The sequence below is a fragment of the Acipenser ruthenus genome, chromosome 14, assembly GCF_902713425.1.
Source record: "Acipenser ruthenus chromosome 14, fAciRut3.2 maternal haplotype, whole genome shotgun sequence".
Lineage (NCBI taxonomy): Eukaryota > Metazoa > Chordata > Actinopteri > Acipenseriformes > Acipenseridae > Acipenser > Acipenser ruthenus.
The window spans coordinates 30,892,167-30,907,352 of record NC_081202.1 but is presented as its reverse complement, the minus strand read 5'-3'; the positions used below and the strand labels follow the sequence as shown (position 1 = coordinate 30,907,352).

Below are 15,186 nucleotides of genomic sequence, written 5' to 3'. Positions count from 1 at the left end.
ATAAAGCTGCTCTTCCAAATGTACCAGATTGCTTACAAGTCCATTAGCTTTTCCCCATGTATCTGTAAAGTTTTCCTGTCGAGATCATTTGATCAACTTTTGACCAAATCCACAATTACAAGATTGCTTGATCAAATATAAGTGGTAAACAGCTAGTTTCGTGTTATTGAATAAAATACATCTCCACATTGCTCTCAGCTCTTTAACGGGGATAGGTGGTGCTGTGCCTTTGAGAATATAAGTAAGGTAACACTTACAATGATATTATTTTGTTCAAAAGTTTGAAGCATTCCAAAACAATGTTACTCTCTTGTGTGGTCTGTTTGGGGCTGTAGTTAAGTTTTAAAATAAACCCACAAATGAATGTATATTTATGTAGAGGGCGGGATTTGACAACAATTTCTGGTACCTATTGTTATACAAGTTTCCTTGCAAACTAACGTATCTGAATGCATTGACATCACCAATAACTGATCAGTAGCACCTTGGTACTGATATGATATCAGTGAGATACCATTGGTATGCTAAAATACGATAGCAATGTCATTGTTCTACCCTTGAATGATAGCACACAAAGAAAGTGTTTTGATAGTAAGATAGTAACTATTGTCAGACAATGACCATTCAAGATAATTTGATAAGTCATGGCTAAAATAAGCCATGTTGTTTTGGAGTGCTTTAACAGGTGGGATTCTCTGTATTTACAGGTATTTTAACCCAGCCTTGCTGTTTGATCCAGTACATGCATTTGTATTGTGGCTTTAGAATACTTTGATTTTGATGTCAGAGTGTGCAACATTTTTTGTTTTTGTGTTAATGTTAAAATGTTAATGCACTTTTCAGTGTTTTGAGTACTGTATTTATGTTAACATAAATGTATTTTTATATTGATTGTACTTTATATCAAAGAGAGGACTGTTGTTTTATGCTTTGTAGTATTTCCTGATGCCTTGATCCTTTACAGTAGAGCTGTGGTCTGCGTCTGAGTAAAAGAAGACCCTTTCTGTGTAGAGAATAGCCTCATTGCTTCCTCTTGGGGGTTGTGTATAAAGGGAGTGGTGCTTGTTCCATTGCTCTTTAGTCTTGCAGTTTTGTTATAAGATCAACTGATCCAGTATTTTTTGGGAGATTAACTTTACATACCATTTGCACATGAGTATAAAATTACTTAAAACAATCCCGAATATCTGGTCAGATTACTTTATTGGGTGCCCCAAAATTCCTGAAATTGAACCACTGCTAAACTGATTTATCCACATAAAAAAGAATGGTGAATATTTTATTTGAAGTGATGTGCCCAGTTCACAGAATATCATACATCTATTTAATTATACTAGTTTTTCTAAAAACTCTTTAACCATAAATATTTTAAATAAAGCAGTGAAGTGGGGGGTAGTGTTGGTTTTAAGTTTCCCCCCCAGAAGATAATTCACTTGCCTTTCATGCCTTTAACCTCAGCAAGTCTGTGTAGAAATGGTCTCATTTCACAAGTGAAATGGTTGATGGTCTCAGGTTTGTCCCTACTTGAGAAACTGAAGAGCTGAGATGAGGTTCCAGAGCTGTGAGTGTGCTCTGCATGGAGTGCAGGATGCGCCCTTATCCTGGAGATCACAGGTTTGAGTCCAGGCTATGTAAAAACCATTGGTGATGACTAAATTAAAAAAAAAAAAGTATATGTTGTTTGTGAATAGAGAATCAATCCATAGTATGTATTCATTTAAAAGTTGATTTTGTTGTACACAGACTATGCTGGATAATCAAGAAGTCTTAATGCCAGTCTGGGCAAAGGAACAAATCACCTTCTTCTTTTGGATTTTTTTTTTAATAAGTAAATGAATAAGTTGTCCCTTAAATGATATTTTTTACAATGGAATGTAAATGTATTTAAGAGTATATTGTAAGTGGCAAATGTTATATTTTTACAAGCATTTAAAAATGTTATGAAAATATATATTTTTTGCTGTTTAGAGGAAAGAGAAACTGTAGGATTATATATTACAGTTTATATCATTAAACTTTGTTTGACATTAACACTTTTGTCTGATTGCTTGTCTACCACCTAGTCTTAGACCAAAGATCTTTCTTTGATAGGAAAGACAAAAATAAAAAACATAAAGAAAAAAATAACCCTGTTTACATCTGAAGAACAAAACAACATTCTTATGAGACTTGTTCTTTTAATCTTCTGGTTTTCTAGACCTTGTTTTCACTTTGACTCCATTGAAGCCCGTTTATCCTTTTAGTGTTATAAGCCCAGTGGTGCAGGTAACAGGCTGCTCTGACTCCACATAATTTCCTGTGCACAGCAGGTGGGTTCCTATTGCATCTAAAGCAATACAATTCATACAGTAGGACTTATTGGCTTCACCGGAATGAAATGCCGATAGAAGAATGTTTTGAGTCATTCTATGTCAAATCAACTAGTACTGAAACATGTTCCAGCTTCACCATCTTGGATTTAGTTTAAGTTACAACATTTAATTTTGTAGGGTATTTGATGGGACTATACAACATGATATGTAGATCATTTTGGAGAACAAAATTTGCTGAAGATCTCCAACTCAGCATCTGTATAGTGGCTAACTGTTTGTAGCCACAGCGCTCTCTCTCTCTCTCTCTCTCTCTCTCTCTCTCTCTCTCTCTCTCTCTCTCTCTCTCTCTCTCTCTCTCTCTCTCTCTCTCTCTCTCTCTCTCTCTCTCTCTCTCTCTCTCTCTCTCTCTCTCTCTCTCTCTCTCTCTCTCTGTGACCAGTTTCCTTTCACTTTGCCTTCGCTGACACATTCTGCGACTGATCTCTTGGAGCAACCTACCAACATGACTACTAGCTGCTGTGGCACCTGCTTGATCGTGCCTCTTGAATGCTGGTAGATCTTTGTCTTTCCTCATTTCTGGAAAACTGTTTGCACTTGTGCTGCGCCCACAGCTTGAGCCCTGCTGTATCACTGGTATTCTTTAAGACCCAACTTGAGAACGTTTTGAGATCAATAAGCTACTAAGAATCGTATGTGCACAGATTTGCCTCCTCTCGTTCATACATTTTCTTATGTTCTTATGGTCACCTAATCAACGTAATTTTCATCAATTTCAGGTTGGAGCCAAATCCAATCATGTAGACAAGTCCTAATAAAGTGGCCAGACAGTTGATGGAACTGTTTGCTTTGTGTTCACTATATGGCCCTGAAAAGTGATTTTGCTGGTCATATACTGTAAATGCACACACATACACATCGGCTATATATTACATACCTGTAGCTAAGTGGCTTGATGTGGTAACCCTTGGTGACAAATGCATCATTCATAAATGTAGATTTCAATAGCCTGAGTGACAGAATTGATTTGTGTTTACTTGTGTTAAAGGATTTTGCTGCTGTCTCTAATAAGAATGATACAGGAAACATAATAAATGTCAGGCCTGCTGCTGCTCTGCAGATTCTGTTTTGATTGAACCCAGTCGGGCCACATTCTCAATCTTTCAGCACTCCCCTGCCTATTTTTAAAGACTAGCTATTGTTGGTCTGTTGCTAAGGCAATTGCATTTGTTAATTGTCATCAAACATTCAACAGCCGTACTGAGGATCAACACAGTAGTGTACAAGTTCAAGTGTTCAGTGGAATAGGATTTTTTATTCCATTATCACTTTCTGTTTATAGTTCTGTAAAACTGAGGCTATTGCAAGTAGGTAAGCAGGATCTGCTGTCTAAGCTGTAGCCAACAAATTTCCCACTTCATTTCCAACTGTGTTCCCTGGTCTGTGATTATTGTATTGTCTAGGGTTAAGTTTGTCTCCTTTTAAGAATCCCTTAAGAACAAACTGACATATGAGAGGAGGCCATTCAGGGCTGCCTGTTTTTTTTACTCTCAAAGCAATTAATTTGAACCTCAGGAGGAAGGATTAGGTAATTCATTCTTCTAGTGCGAAGTCAAACAGAAGTTATGGACGAGACTCTTCAAACATCCCTTTTGGAGGTATTGTGACCGCCTAATTGTATTAACAGTGGCCATCCATTTGTTTCAATATACAGTAAAACCTGTAATCCGGCATCAGTTGGGACCAGAAAATCAAGCCGGATTATACAGTGTACTGTATAAAAGAGGTACTCTAAAATCTAATACTGTACCTAAAAAAAACAGTAGGTATAAACTAAACTATCTGAACACTAAAAAACGCTATTAAAGTACATACTGTACAGTAGGAGTACAGTCCAGGTATACCCTGTAATTAATGATTGTATCAATTTCTATTTTACTTTCTCCGTAATGTAAAAAAGATTTTACTGCAGATGTATCATACCCGCTTGACATGTGTCTGTTTATGCAACATACTTGATTATGAATTTAGAGGGTGGGCAGGGAATCACATGAATCTGATTGTGCCGGACTGCACAATCAGATTTACATTGATTTTAGACAGACAAGACAAATATTATGCCAATTCCATGTTGTAGAGCCGATCATGCCATTAATTCTAAGAGAGATCGGGTTGGGAACCAAAAATGATGCAGAATTACACAAAATGCAGGGTTGTACAGGGGCTGGATTAGACAGGTTTTACTGTATAGAATAATGATGAGCTGCAGGGATTGACAAGAAAATAATCCCATTGTTGGGTGAAGCTCACAGAACCACAGGGATATATTTTTCTTATATTCTTTCTGACCATGGTAATAGAACGCTTTATTGCAAAACATATATCCTTGTATTCTTCATGTTCATTGGTAAGTACATGCAAAAATATATTCCTCTAATATACACTTTCCTGATGCTTTAATAAAAACACACAGGTGGTTCCCTCTTGGTGCAAACAGTACTGTAAAATAAAATACACTAGAAATAAAGTCATGGAAAATCAAATAAGGCTACTCCAGTCATGCATTACTGTCCAAAAGCAACTCAGGACAGAAAATACTGTGTGATAATATATTCTATTTAAATTATTCTATTCGTAATTCTGCCGTGCATAGTTTATTTTCCACAATACTTTATTGAAATGTTTAAAATAAATATAAAAACCAAAGAGGTGACCATTCTGCCCATCAATGCTCGTCTGATTTTAGTAGCTAAAACCATATTTAGCCTGCACTTAAAGGGTGAATATTCCCACATGAATTGTAAGCTTCAGCGAAGTCTGAGCTACTACCATATATTCTTCATCTTCGGAACTTCTTAGAGTAATTGTAGCTAACAAAATAGTTCTATAAATTGTATTTGCAATAAACTTCTTTCCTGTCAATAACCAATCAGCTGCTTCCACTACTGACTGGCATACTTTCAGCCAGTAACATGTCTTGCTGGAAGGACAGTGGGTACTTTCTTTAACCTAGTGTAGTACCATGTATCTGTTTAAAAAAAAAAAAAAGAGTTTTCTATAGCGTGTTTCTTCAAAAACTGGACATTTGAGACCTATGTAGTTAATGTAAATGCAACATTTGTAACAGTCATAGAACCATTTGTTAGCTATAATTACTTTATTGCAGAGCTATACAATGATATAGAACAGTATCACTTGGACTGAAGGTGGGCATCTTTCTGGCCAAAAAGCACACCTGCAAAAATGTGTTTTCTGGGAAGAAATGCTTTAAATATGGGCCATTTAAAACACACAAAAATACAATGTTTTGTTACGGTGCAATTAGAGGAAATCAGCAGTGACCTGCACAATGGGAGTTTGCAGTTTGTTTTTCCATCATTAGTGGTGTGTTTACACCGGCCGTTTTTAGGACGGCTTTGGGCCGGATCAGGTCTTTTTTCTTTTTTTCTGCAGTGCAAAAGCACACAGCCTACTCTCAGCTATACTAAAAACAGCCAACTAAAGACGTGGCTCAGTGCCAGCTTAGGTCCGTCTGACAGACAGTGTAAACTCACCCGACTTCAGGACGGCTCACGCATGACTTCAGGACGGCTCACGCTCCTCCCCCACGGAATCTAAACAGGAAGAAGCTGCAGTGCCGTTGCAGTGTCACAAAAAGAGAAGAACGACTTGATACACAAGCGTCCTGAATATTTGAATTTATATTGGGGAGTATTTGTAAATATCTACACCTTATTATTAAGTTGTTGTCAAAAGTGTACATACCCCAAAAATCCATACATTGGGCTAAACTTTTGACGGTGACTTTTTTGCAGACGCCGGTGGACGTCATATTTGAGTATATCGGTGAGAATTATTTAAAAAAATGCTATCAAAAATAATTTTATACAAAAAACTGTCCTGGATTGTGTTTCTCCCAGTTATTTTATTGTAAACCACATAGTTATTGGTTTAGTTTCAAACACACCATCTTTTTGTTGTTTGTTTTTATTGTTATTTAAATAAATATTTTGATTGTACCAATGATTAGCTCAAAAACACAGAATAGTTTTGGGGTTTTTTTTCTTTTACAAATATTTATTTTTTGTTTGTTTGTTTCTGACAATCGCGGCGTGAACTGGGAAGATTAAGAAAGCAAAGCTGTCAAAGCGTTGTGGGGCGAAACTCAAATCCAGAGTCCACTCTAACAGAAACACAAAATAAATACATCTACCGAGAAATAGCAGCAGGTCTGGCGAAAGATCTGTGCAACCCCCTCGCTGCACTTTTTGATTATAGTTGATCTGTTACACAATTGCTTTTTACATGTTATGTTCTAAGTTTTAAATAAAGATTGTTTTAATAACTTGTGATACAAAGAAAGGACTACAGGACTATCCTTAGAAAAGTTTACCACGGTATTTTTGTAAGAAACACATTTTTAGAAATTGTATTTACTGATTTTACAATCAAACTTTTAGAAATACTAAAATTAATATTTTGAAGAAAAATACTTTTGCCATTGAATTTATCAAGTTTAGTATTCTAAATTCAGCACTATTGAGTGTTCTATAGTTACAAACTTGAAATATTTCAAACATTTTTTTTGTTAGCTCAATTATTGTACCCCTCTTTTTCTCCCCAATTTAGAATGTCCAGTTATAACCACAGCAATCCCCACAATAGCTCAGAAAAACTGAAGGTCAGTGGGCACCCTGGTCCCCCGGCCAAGCTAATGGCCTCTAAACCTAGGAGCTTTACAGTGGATATCAGGGGCCTAACGGCCCTTGGAGGACAAAGGCCTGCCTTTTGAGTGCATCAGACACCTGGCCAGCACAGTGATGAGAAACAGTCCCAGATCATTTTGCCTCCCTAACCTGCGGGAGTGCCAAAGTCAATGCATTGCTCCCTGTGGAATCCCAAGTGAAGACAGGCAACTTCACACAGCCAGGAACTACGCGGGGGCCATCTCAGGGACCCTACAACATAATGGTATTATATTGTGAAATGCTCATTTTAATAGAATATGCATGTATGTACAGTCTACAACGAGGCAGCAAAAATAATTTGTCTTATGGGTAAGCCGTAGTGTAAGACAGAGAAATAGGACATTTTGTAGGAGCATAAAATGCTAGTGAATCTCAAGATGAACTTTAATTGTATATAAAACAGGAGATATATTCCTCTATTTACATGCAGTTCTTTACATTTGGGATGAGTACTCGTTTTAGCAGCATTAAATGGCGTCACAAAAACATTTAACATTTAAAAATGAAAATTACAAAAACAAGCTAGTGAATCATAAATACATTTAAAAACAGTGTAGCATCTGATTTATGTTGAAGGGTACAATTTTAAAGTGAGTGCAATGTTTTCCCCCTATTCTAAAACATCAATTATTTAAACTAAAACTTTAAACTTAGTTGCAGGTAGGAGTAGTTGGCGGCTTCTTATAGTTCAGGAGTGTGGCTACAGCTTCCCTCTTTCCAACTGAATCCAACTTCTTCAAGACAGAGGTTGTCTTTCATAAAATGTTCTCTTCTTCCATTATGTGGTCTTGGTTGCTCCTCAGTAGAAGAAGGATCAAGACAGACTGGAAGAAAAACCCTTTGGCTAAACTGTCTTTACATTCCAATAACTATTCTTTCTGAAACCTATTATACCAGCCAGAGACTCTTAGAATTGTTGTTTTGTGGCTCTGCACTTCCTAAACAAGGCCAAAAAATGGTAAAAGATCAGATCTTTTTTACTGTTGTTGTTATTCATATTGTGCATATCATTTGTCAATAGCTGTCACTACCTTCTAGTTTTCACACAAATGTATTAGGAGGGTTTGAATTGATAGGCCAAGCCAGTTTTTTCTCTTTCGCTTCTCTATCAAAGGTGTCATATATGCAGTCTTTGGTAATAGTCTTTGCAGCTGCTGGAATCTCTACTATTCCCACGTAGTTCTTTTTTGCCATCCTTGAGCTTGTGGTGATGGTGTAGGCATTGCTCCGATAGCATTTCATAGAGGACGTGCAAAAGGTCTCTTTCATGCCTCGCCGGAAATTAGCATTGTAGATGGAGTAGAGAGTGGGTTTGGAGGCTGAAGAGCTGAAAGATATCCAGGTGACGGCCATGAAAACCAGAGAGTTCTGTCTCAAATTCATCTCTTTCGGGTGCCAGAGCTGAGCTATGTAAAAAGGCATCCAGGAAATCAAAAACACTAAATTGAGCATCAAGAACATTTTGATTGTTTTGACTTTAGTCCTTGGGACTATATTCATGGTTCTCCTTACTGTCCTGCCATCAGTGCCTATTCTCCAGATGTACTTGACAACCTTCTGATAAAACAAGATGATCAGTGTGGAAGGGACCAGAAATCCCACCAGCAGATGGACCATGCCATAGAAGATCCCTTCCCAGGTGCCCGGGAGGAAGAAGTTGCAATGATTATCCCACTCAGAGCCATAGAAAAAAAAGCTGGGGGCCACGAAGGCAGCAGCGAAGATCCAGGAAGCTAGGATCATCTTCTTGGCTTTCTCCCGGGACACTTTGAAGCTTAAGGGGTAGACGATGGTGTAGAACCTGTCCATGCAGATCGAGAGCAGGACGTAGATCTGGACGCCAGGGGAAAGATACTGGACGTAGCGCACCAGCTTGCACATTGCACTGCTCAGCATCCAGCGGCCAGACGTCACTTGGAGAAGCACAAACGGGGTGCTCCCCAGACTGATGAGCAGATCTGCACAGGCCATGGAAACCACAAAGTAGTTAGTGGTGGATTGAGTCCTACGACTGCGATGGATCACCAAGCAAACAAGTGCGTTCCCAAAAACAGACAACAGCCATAATATTCCAAAGACCAGGCTGGTTGCTGCCACCTCTCCTGCCGTGAGCTCGTAAGTGGGAACATACGAGGTGTTCCTTCTGTTGTTATCTACATAGTAATCCATAGGGCTGGTGATAGCTGGGGGTGTGGAATTCTCTCTTTGGCTGGAATTCCGGAACAAGAGGAATGTTAGGAGGGTTGAATCCAGGGAGGGTTTGATGTTATCCATTTCCTGGGCATAAACCATTGTTGGCTTTGTTTTTTCTTTTTAAAAATAGGATCTAGGGGGGAAAAGAGAAGAAGAAAATGAAACATCAATATTGACACACACTCTGAGGATGCAAAAACAAGTCCAATATCCCAACCTGTCACCTACAGTGCCTTGCGAAAGTATTCGGCCCCCTTGAACTTTGTGACCTTTTGCCACATTTCAGGCTTCAAACATAAAGATATGAAACTGTAATTTTTTGTGAAGAATCAACAACAAGTGGGACACAATCATGAAGTGGAACGAAATTTAGTGGCGGAGGCAGAGGCAGCTCCTGCTCCTCTGCTCCTGGTGGAGGCGGAGGCAGAGGCAGCTCCTGCTCCTCTGCTCCTGGAGGTGGTGGAGGCAGAGGCAGCTCCTGCTGCTCTGCTCCTAGTGGTGGAAGCGGTGGAGGTGGCGGAGGCAAAGGCAGCTCCTGCTGCTCTGCTCCTGCCGGTGAAGGTGGCGGAGGCAGAGGCAGCTCCTGCTGCTCTGCTCCTGCCGGTGAAGGTGGCGGAGGTAGAGACAGCTCCTGCTGCTCTGCTCCTGCCGGTGAAGGTGGCGGAGGCAAAGGCAGCTCCGGTTGCTCTGCTCCTGCTGGTGAAGGTGGGAGCAGCGTGTAGTCTCCTGGCGACGAAGGTGCGAGCAGCGTGTAGTCTCTTGGCGACGGAGGTGGGAGCAGCGTGTAGTCTCCCCCTTTTGCAGGGCACTGGTGCTGCTCTGCCTCTCTTGCAGGGGACTGGTGCGGCTCTGCCTTTCTTGCAGGGGACTGGTGCGGCTCTGCCTCGGAAGGGGAAACCAGCAGGCATTCTTCCTCTGCTGGTGGAGATGGGGACAGCAGGCATTTTCCCTCTGCTGGTGGAGATGGGGACAGCAGGCATTCTCCCTCTGCTGGTGGACATGAGGACAGCAGGCATTCTTCCTCTGCTGGTGGAGGTGGGACCAGCAGGCATTCTCCCTCTGCTGGTAGCTTGAGTCCTAGGGCTATGGAAGCCCCGACTTCCCTCTCTTTGGGCTGTGGACGCACCGACTCCTCCCTTTTGGGCTGTGGACGCACCGACTCCTCCCTTTTGGGCTGTTAGGCGTAGGACGTTCGGGCTCCTCCCACTCAGGCGTAGGGCATTTGGGCTCCTCCCCCATCTCTAGGAAGGTGCAGCTGGCCATGAATCCTCCTGCTGGAGACCCTGCTACCTGGGCTGCTGTTCCACTTATAGCTGCCTCCAGGTAGCTGAGGACCAACTCCACACCTTCCTCCCAGGTGCTTAGGGTGTGTTCCCTCCCATAGGCCTCCCATCGCTTCCTGTCTATCAGCCACAGGATCCGGGTGGCTATGGGCATAGACTGGGCCTCCAGCCCAGCATTGTCCAGGATCCAGTCCCGTAGTTTCCTGGCGTCTTCTGCCATTGTCATTTTTTTTTCCAAAAGAAACTGCGGTACTCTTTCCGGCCTGAGTCTGGGGGGCGCTGTTATCCCACTTCTAACACCATATGTGGCATACAACACAGAAACGCACACAAGGGCAGGGCACATTGCCACAATACCATAGCAGAGATTGATTGTAATCAAGTGGGGATAAGATATTTCTTTCACTTGGAGACTTGGTCCAGGGCCAGCCCACAGGTTAGGCTTGACTGGCTAAAGTATATACCATTGCAGCTGTGGTTCAAGTCTCTGCATAATAAAGTTTCAGTTTTTCAGATATCAGCTACTGTATGGATACCCTAGAGGGATAATTATATTTGGTGGCTACAGTCAGGAATGGTGCTAGCAAGCACCTCAAGAAGAAACTGACTATTGTAAAAAAAAAATTTGAATGGTCTGTTTTTTGGTGTTGTGAGCTAATATTCACTGCATTAAGCTGACCAACCAAACCCATTTAATTTATGAATGAACCATTGATAGACCTCTACCTTATAAAGAGCTTTGTAGTTACTCAGCAGTGGTTTACAGCTCTGTCTGTGAAGCTTCACCAATTAATGAAAACTGAGCAAGGAGCATTTGAATGTTAAATAAACAGCCCTCTGAAGCTATTCAAAAGGATTCATTTTACCTTCAAAGTTAGAGTAAAGTGCATGGTTATATTAGACAAAGTCTGCCGAATGAATTGGTGGATGAGAATTTGAATAAGCTTTGCTAAAAAAAAAAAAAAAGGGTTGAGTAGCAACCATGTTCTAGAGCATGTGTTTATTAATTGGCTTTGGCAGGGTAGCGCGAGCGGAGAGGCTGTCATGTGGCAATGCAGAGATTCAGAGGCAGAAGTAGCAGGTTGAAAGAGCTAATGAGCATATTTATTAATCAACAATGAACCCAAACAAACAACAAAAATAACCAAAACAATTCTCTAGCATTTACTTTCCAAAACAAAAGGAAAATCACCACACCCAAATACCTGCAGACAAACTCTCCAGGGCTGCTATCCCAAATGGCCCCTCTAGCTCCCTTTTATACACCTGTGTGAATATCTATTTGCATCAATTAACTAATTATCCCACCACCACATTCTCACATGTGTTTCAGGGAAGGGGGATTAACCATTTCCCTGCCCCACACCAGCACAAACACACCAAAACACACACTATTTACATAGGCAGTGCATATACAGACAATCAGGCTTGCTGACTGCAAAAACCTTTAAAAACAGAAAAAAGCTAATACTACTACAGTAAGAAAAACAGTGCTACATGATCACCACAGCTGTAATAGAGCTAGTAATGTAATCTACAGCTAAAGTTTTGCATAACCCAATAGAATTAAGGGCAGCAGTGTGGAGTAGTGGTTAGGGGCTCTGGACTCTTGACCGGAGGGTCGTGGGTTCAGTCCCAGGTGGGGGACACTGCTGCTGTACCCTTGAGCAAGGTACTTTACCTAGATTGCTCCAGTAAAAACCCAACTGTATAAATGGGTAATTGTATGTAAAAATAATGTGATATCTTGTAACAATTGTAAGTCGCCCTGGATAAGGGCGTCTGCTAAGAAATAAATAAATAATAGAATTAACCAAAACCATGGTAACCAAACCGCCAGCAATTCCAGAAAGACACAAAAACTGAATGCCCTATAATGGACTCATTTAAAAGAAACCCCTCTATTGAACTCCACTGTCTGATACAACAAACTACTTTATCATTTAATAAAACATATACCTAATTACAGTGATATAATTAACTTACTGTTAAATACTCACACTCTACAGTTCCTTGTAAAGTAAGTCATAGAAGCCAAACAGGCACAAAAAAAGATAATGTGTAAATAATGTACAATACTTAAACTGCATTCATTCCAACGACCCACATGATAATGTCATGTAGTGATCAACGTGTGTACAGTTTGTGGCAACGTGCAAGGTTATTTTACAAACATACTACAGCTATGGCCAAAAGTTGTGTATCACCTTGTAGAATTAACACATTTTGCTTCATAAAGTCGAATTAAACCTGCTGAATAATGTTACGTTAACATATTGAATTACATACTGCTTTGTAGTTTTCCATATACTTAATGAAAAATTGACTAAAATTGAAAAATGTGACATTTCGAAATCTAACATGAAATACTGTACTACTGTAGGCTTCCGGTAGATTTTGTGATTTCTTTGATTACATGACGTTAAATAAAATATCTAAATTATATGAATGTATTTTTTTTTAAATTATGTCTCAATCCTAAAATTCTAGGTGATGCAAAACTTTTGGTCATAGATGTAGAAGGTTTTATTTACATCTGGTTTTACAGACCCAGATTAGTATCGATTATAGACCACTTTATCCAGAGTAACATTAGGGAGTCCAAGATTAGTGCTAATCAGGGTCTGTGGAGCCAGCTGATGAAGTTAAAGAGCAAAGCTATTAAAATCTGCCACTGTAGAGATCAAAGAGAAAACAGAAAGGTTCTGATAGAAAGCTGAGATAAACCAAAAGTCTAAAAACACCAGGTGCACCTATAATAACTGCTACACAAAAAAATGAACAAAACACAATGGTTAGATTTTTGCTATCCAAATTAATACATAAACACATATAATTGGAAACATTGATCAGACTTCATAAGTATGCATCTGTTTAATGTTGCCCTACTTTTCCATATCAATTGATTTATAACAATTTGAATTCTTGAAGTTTAGGGTTTCTTGATTAATATATGTCAATGACTATTTTCCAGGATTATTTCAGTTAGACAACAAGAAACACTTTTCTTCTAAAACAACTAACATTAAAAAGAATATATCTGTGATATATCAATTGTGTATCAAAATTCTACTGAATTATAATGAAATATATTATATCAATTGTGTATCAAAATTCTACTGAATTATAATGAAATATGTATTATATTTTGGGCACAGAAACACACAAAAGGCATGTCTTATTAGGCTTTTCATTTTATAAATATCAACGGTGTGTGATTTGTAATATTATTACTATGAAACGTTTTCAGATTTTTTTTTTCAGTTTTGTTTTTTAAATGAACCAAATTATGAGAAATTACTACCTACAGTATACCATTCATATATCTCTAATAATTAATACATTATTTTGGTCACGTTTTATATTAGTATAGCAATAAGAAGTAATGGAGAAAGTAAATATCAGTCTTATTATCTGAGTTACCAGTAAAAGTGATAATAATGGTTAGGTTATAGCTGAGCCTTGGTGAAGGGTAATACAATTAAATAATACTAATTTACTTGGTAACATAACAATCGTAACTCATTTCTGAGAATATATATTTTTTAAAAATACTATAGCAGAATTTAAGCAACAGAATCATTAACCTTTTTGACAGTATAAAATAACCCCGAGAATTGACACATGCATTTCTGATAGGATTTTCTTTTATATCTGAAGCAAATTCTAGAAGCCCAATAGTAAAATAACCGTTGTTAAATATGTTAACTGCCATTGTTTAGGGAAAACAAATTGAATAAAATACTGCAGGACCTTTCTGATACTAAAACCGTTTCCAATTCTTATGTTGTGGCTTAGGAATGATGGAACCTCAAGACTATACGACCTTTGGGATTTAAGTGGAAAATGTTACAGCCAATATAACGCTTTTCAATTGATTATTTTAACATTTGCTTTTAGGACGTAGGCTGTAGACAACAGTCACGTACCGGTACATATTGTATATTGTAAAAATGATTTACTTAATTAAAGTATGCAGTTATAAATCCCCATTATCTGTTTGGCCACCACGAATGTATGATGTGATTGTCTGCAGACGCTACAGGGGGGCGCTGATTTCTTGTACAGTTCCATTAAATGTCTTAATACAATTAAACATGACAAAGCACCTGTCTTCCCTGGAATATACCCAATTATCAAAACAATGTCATTCATTTATAATTTCAAAATGCGTGCAATGTCCCTTTTAACGACCAAGTTGTGAACATGTTTAATTATTTTATTGACATGTTTTTTTTTTCCTTTTCGATTTTATAACATTGTATATTAAGTTCCTTTGTTAAAACTAGCTACATTTGGGAATTCACACCGCAGGAATAACAAAGGCCCCCTCCCTCCCCAACAAACAAGCGTTTTTAACAAATTACAATATATCAATGGACTCGTTTTTTGATCTCTGACCTATTCAATGCAATAAGAAGATAATCAAAAATAGCATAAAATATACATACCCCCTCATTCTACAACAAACGGGAGCACATTATTTGGAATCCTGTTGGTAAGAACCCAATTTTGTTCAGACGTAAGAAATCAATGATTCAGGTCATGCTTGAGACTGTCACCACCGTTCGCCTGCTGTATCATTGGTAATGCTTGACTGAAACAAGATGTCGTGGTGCTTGACGATGATGAACAATCTGTGTTTTCTCTCTC

General features: G+C 38.8%; 1 protein-coding gene across 1 annotated transcript; it reads right to left on the bottom strand.

The window, feature by feature from the left end:
• Positions 1 to 7,986: 7,986 nt before the first annotated feature.
• gpr19 (G protein-coupled receptor 19) lies at positions 7,987 to 15,186 on the bottom strand. Its single transcript, XM_034032760.3, has 2 exons — positions 14,985 to 15,186; positions 7,987 to 9,383 (listed from the first exon to the last, which is right to left on the bottom strand). The coding sequence occupies exon 2, from the start codon at positions 9,347 to 9,349 to the stop codon at positions 8,099 to 8,101; it is 1,251 nt and encodes a 416-aa protein (XP_033888651.1). The 5' UTR covers positions 9,350 to 9,383; positions 14,985 to 15,186; the 3' UTR covers positions 7,987 to 8,098.